Source organism: Ipomoea triloba, chromosome 12 (genome assembly GCF_003576645.1).
Source record: "Ipomoea triloba cultivar NCNSP0323 chromosome 12, ASM357664v1".
Taxonomy (NCBI): domain Eukaryota; kingdom Viridiplantae; phylum Streptophyta; class Magnoliopsida; order Solanales; family Convolvulaceae; genus Ipomoea; species Ipomoea triloba.
In genome coordinates, this window is record NC_044927.1 from 15,231,606 (window position 1) to 15,237,327 (window position 5,722).

Sequence of the window (5,722 nt, forward strand, 5' to 3'; positions counted from 1 at the left end):
CTTGGGGCAGCAATAGAGCAGATGCTGGCATACTAGTTGAGGCTGCAACAGAAGCAATAACTGAGGCAGTAGCTGGCAGTGAAGTCTTTGATGTGCAAACTTTCTTTTGATGTCACTTTTCTTTACAAATTGAACATGTCATAATTCGACCTTGTCTAGAAATTTTTCCAACTGGGGGTTCATTAGGCTCACAGGTTCTCTTTTTCTTTGGCCTTCCAGTCATAGGCCTTGGTAAAGGGGCTTGTATTTCTTCACAATTGGTCCTAGGCCAGCTAAGCTCACCATTCAGTGGTTGGATAGTGTGACTATAGATCCTATTGTAAACTTCCTTTGAGTAGATCTCATCAATGAATTCTTCTGGATCTTTGCCTAGATAAAAAATGGCACAACATGCATGTGGACAAGGCATACCTGTGAGGTCCCAAGCTCTACATGAACATGTTTTCCCCTTTAGCTTCACTTTGAACTGTTGTCTTCCCTTCTTGATCTCATAACCATCATCCCCGTTGAAGTCAACATGCCAACCTATTCCTTCTACTATGTTCTCATTCAGCTTTTTCATTATCCTAGGACCAAAGTTACCAGGCCATTTGTCTACATCTTTCCTGCATCTTGCAATCCTTGTCTACATCTTCCAACATCTTCACTATTGGTTTGCTCCTTGGCTTAACAATTGTCCCATCGAATGCCTCACACATGTTGTTATCAACTGAATCACATTTCACTTCAGTGCGCATAAAAGCTTTGCACCAGAATTTTGCAGGGTAGTTTTCCAAATCTTGTTTAGCTTGTGCATCCTTTAATCGAAGTTGCTCAACCATTGTCTGTTGCTCGAAGTGTTTTTTCAGCAGCTTTCCTCTATGTTTCTTGCTCCAGTTTGCATGTATTTGTCTTGCACAGTGTCTGTGTTCTACATTAGGCAGCAGCTCTTGGATGACATGAACTAAACCATACACAAAAACACAAGTACACTGGTAAACAGTATGGCAGTAGCAATAGCTGTCACTATAAATTAAATGTTTTGAATCAATAGCTGGAAATCAGTATGCAAGTAGCAATAGCTGTCACTATAAATTAAATGTTTTGAATCAATAGCTGGAAATCAGTATGCAAGTAGTTAACAGTACCTTTTGTTGATCTGAAATGACTGTCCAATTCCAACTGTTGTTAATACCTAGGTCCTGAATCAATAGCTGTAAAAACCATTTCCAAGAATCTGTGTTCTCTATCTCAACGACTGCCCATGCTATTGGGTACATTTGGTTATTAGAATCCCTCCCAACAGCCGCTAACAACTCACCTTTCATAACCCCTTTGAGAAAGCATCCATCCAAACCAATTATAGGTCTACAGCCATCTAAAAACCCTCTTTTCATTGCTTGGAAACAGACATAAAGTCTGTGAAAAGTACAAGGTGCTGTTGGAACTACCCTAGTAGTCTTTATAAGAACTGTGCTTCTAGGATTAGAGTTCAAACACTCTTGGGCATAATCTCTTATTCTCTTGAACTGTTCTGAATAACCTAGATTGACCCTTTCTAAAACTGCTCTTTGTGCCCTTCTCACCATACTGATTGTCAAATTAATCTTCAAGTCTGTCTGAATATGATCCCTGAGCTTGGTATGTTGCATTGTTGGGTCTTTGATAATGATGTCCTCATATTTTTCTTCCAACCATTTCTGCGTTACCAATTTCAGTTTATATTTGCAGTTGCACCTATGCTCAAGGAGGCAGGTTTTAAGCTGGAAACACCTATACCTTTCTTCCCAACTACAATGACAAACAAATGGACACCCCTCAACACATTTTATCCTCACCCTCATACTCTCATTTTTGTAGAAGTATATATCCCTTTTAAAATGCACTGCATACTTGATCATGGCATTCTTAAACTGTGATGCATCCTCAAATAGCATCCCTTTTTCCAGTGCAGGGAAGTCATTTGTAGCACAGATATATCACATGACCTAAACCTAATTGCTAGTTCAGTCATTTGTAGCACAGATGCATCATTCCATAACACTCTAAGTTTATCCAATGACTCATGTTGTGCTTTATAATACAATGTTTCTATTTTTCCATACTGACCCTCTTTTATGAACTTTACTAAATGTGGGCATGAAAGCAAATCTGGGTCTATATCAACTTCCCAAACCTCCCCATTTATGTACTGCTGTTCTGAATCTTTAACAAAATTCCCCCCATGGTGTATTACTAGTTCTACACTTTCCATCACTAGGCAACCTAACAACAAACAATCCATTCTCAGCATTTTAAATAAAAATAGAAATAAAGAATTACAACCTAACACCAAACAATTCATCAACATTTGTCACAATTACACCATTCAATATAATCAGCAAACAATTCATCTGCTACATTAAAGAATCTAACCACTTTTCTACTTTATTATTAGGGTTTAGGGACCACATGAATGACTCAGCATTCCATTTAACATTCTGACCTTCTTTTCTGCTTTAATATTAGGCTTTAGGGACCACAATGAATGACTTTATGTTCCATTGCAGAATGCACACCAATATGACAGCATCATTTTTTTTCCAGTCCACGAGTCAGTTCTCACAAAAAGACAACCATGGACCACATATGTCTCCATTTTAGTTTACAAACACCAGACACTGTCATGCTTTTCCTAAAAAACAAACAATAAAACTACACCCAACTATAAAAGAACTCAGAAAATCATACCTCAACTTCTGTAGTTGAAAATGCGAAGTGAAAGCTTGCGAACTCTTCAAACAACGAACCAACAACTGAAAGCTTGCGAACTCTTCAAACAACGAACCAACGAACCACCAGAAATTGATGATTTGTGGGTTTCGTTCGAATTGGGGATTTTATTTCAGACAAAGGGATTTCGAATTGGGATTCCTTTCTGATTTGGGGGTTTGTTCGAATTGGGGATGTTGTTTCAGAGTAAGGGATTTCGAATTGGGATTCCTATCTGATTTTGCTTTGTCGTCGTTTTGAATGGGGATTTATACGCTGGAAGGAAAATAAGAGAATACAACTATCAGACTGCCATGTTGGCAGCCACATCAGCGGACAACCGGAAACTAAGTGTGGGAACCGGCTAGCTAGTGAATCCGGGTGGATTTGCGCAGTTTAGTAGCCTAATTGAACGTTTTTTTGGTCGAGTGGCCTAATTGCACTATCCTGTTACGTTCAGTGGCCAATTTGGCCCTTATTCCTAATAAAAATAAAAATAATAATAATAATAATAGTAATAACAACAACAACAAAAACAACAATAATAATAATAATGGAGAATTTTTTTACTATTTACTTACAATTTCATCCTCAGGACGATGAGCATATACTTTTTGCCAAGCGTTCCAATAGCGTTTTTTGGTTCGTTTTTCTTAATGACATGAACTTTAGAACTCCAGCCCACAGTTTGTGTGTCAATATCAATTAACTTTACTGCATTTGCCATGACTAATATCTTTGTGCAATTAGAAATATGTTCATAAAGGATGTTATAGAATAATATAATGAAAACCACAACATAAATTCAAAAACCTTTGATTATAGAGGAATATAATGAGAACCACAACATTATATACAAGGATACAAGTATAGATGAACAAATTATACAATAGATATATTTACATAATGATATTGAAGTTATACTAATTAATGAGTATAGCATCATTGATTTAAAAAAAATTGTAATCATTATGAGTACAAATACAAATAATAGAATCAGCATGATAAGATTTTGACAATCATACCTATAGAATGTCACGTAGATGTCGTGTTGCAGAATATGTTAGGTTTAGTTTTAGGTGAATACAAGGGGAGAGGCTTATATACTGTTGTTTTGGGTAGAATAATGGTTTAGTTAGGAATCTATACAAAATTGTATTATAATATAGAATCCCATTAAAACTTCAGTATTCTAATTTTAAGTTAGGAATCTATATAGAATTATATTATAGAATTCTATTAAGACTTCAATATTCTAATTTTAAGTTAGGAAAATTAACACATGAGATGTTGTGATTATTAAGAAATAAATTGCCAATCTTCAAAAAAAAGAAAGAAATAAATTGCCAATTTGTTTGAAAACCGCAATAAAGAAACAAATTACCTAAAGAATTTGACTCTAAACTTCCGTTATATTTGACGGAAAGAATTTGGTAAAATTATAAAGGATTAGGATATATCAGGAATTTAACTAGAAGTTGTACAATATGAAGAACACAAAGTACAATATGTTATAGCATACTATTACACCAACATTTTTTTAGTTCCAGTTAGGGTCTAACATTATTGGCTCTTATAATAATTTTATGTATATATGTAGATGTAGATATTATATTATATTATTATCATTTGTTATAGTAAACACTTTTTTTATACTCAAATTCGACCAACCAATTTTCTCAGATCTTTAATTCTTCATACAAATAACGTCTATAAATATATAAAATGTTGAAGGTCCTACAGTCCTATTCTACACTTATAATAAGAGCCAATAATGTTAGACCCCTAACTGGAACTAAAAAAATGTCGGTGTAATAGTCTGCTATAACATATTGTACTTTGTGTTCTTCTTATTGTGCAACCTCCAATTAAATTCCTAATATATCCTAATCATTTATAATTTTACCAAATTCTTTCTGTTAAATATAACGGAAGTTTAACATTAAATTCTTTAGGCAATTTGTTTCTTTATTGCAGTTTTCAAACAAATTGGCAATATTCTATAATACAATTCTGTATAGATTCCTAACTTAAAATTAGAATATTGAAGTCTTAATAGGGTTTTATAATACAATTTTGTATAGATTCCTAACTAAATCATTATTCTACCCAAAATAACAGTATATAAACCCCTCCCCTTCTTACTGGTATTCACCCAAAACTAAATCTAACATATTCTGCAACGCACCATCTACTTGACATTGTATAGGTATGATTGTCAAAATATTATCATGCTAATTCTATTATTTGTATTTGTACTCGTAATGATTACAGTTTTAAAAAAAAAAAAATCAATGATGGTATACTGATTAATTATTATAACTTCAATATCGTTATGTAAATATATCTATTGTATAATCTGTTCATTTATACTTGTATCCTTGTATGTAATGTTGTGGTTCTCATATAGTTATGTAAACATATATATATATATATATATATATATATATATATATATATATATATATATATATATATTGTATAATCTGTTCATCTATACTTGTATCATTGCATGTAATGTTGTGGTTCTCATTATATTATTTCATAACATCCTTTATGAACATATTTCTCAAAGTATATGCTCATCGTCCTTGAGGATGAAACTGTAAGTAAATAGTAAAAAATTTCTCCTTATTATTATTATTTTATTTTTATCATTATTAATATTATTATTATTATTATTATGAAGATGCTCTCGTTTACCACCAACATCATTGTAAATGCTATATCTAAATGCAAGGAACTCGGGTTCAATCAATAGTGTTTGATAATGACATTGGAATGTATGTTATCACTTTACAAACCAACAAATGGTACATCATCTCAAATGTCATTATCAAACCTGTCCGGATGAACTATAAAGTACTTGATCACAAATACAATTACACATGAATTTTAAATGGTCGGACCGGTGTCCAAACAAGTGACAATGATGACACGTCATTTGCTCCCATGTAAGTAGTTTATTTGTTTCTACTTACTTTAGTTGTAA

General features: G+C 33.2%; 1 protein-coding gene across 1 annotated transcript; it reads right to left on the reverse strand.

The window, feature by feature from the left end:
* Positions 1-578: 578 nt before the first annotated feature.
* LOC115999427 lies at positions 579-2,233 on the reverse strand. The gene is made up of 3 exons (XM_031239278.1): positions 2,089-2,233; positions 1,128-1,918; positions 579-971 (listed from the first exon to the last, which is right to left on the reverse strand). Exons 1-3 carry the CDS (start codon positions 2,231-2,233, stop codon positions 579-581), a joined length of 1,329 nt encoding a protein of 442 aa, XP_031095138.1.
* Positions 2,234-5,722: the final 3,489 nt, after the last annotated feature.

Excerpts from the sequence above, each read along its gene's own strand:
- LOC115999427 (XM_031239278.1), bottom strand. The coding sequence starts at position 2,233 with ATGGAAAGTGTAGAACTAGTAATACACCATGGGGGGAATTTTGTTAAA. Across the intron at positions 1,919-2,088 it reads AGTAAAGTTCATAAAAGAGG|GGATGCTATTTGAGGATGCA; the intron begins GTCAGTATGGAA and ends CACTGGAAAAAG. Across the intron at positions 972-1,127 it reads TCATTTCAGATCAACAAAAG|TGTACTTGTGTTTTTGTGTA; the intron begins GTACTGTTAACT and ends ACTGTTTACCAG.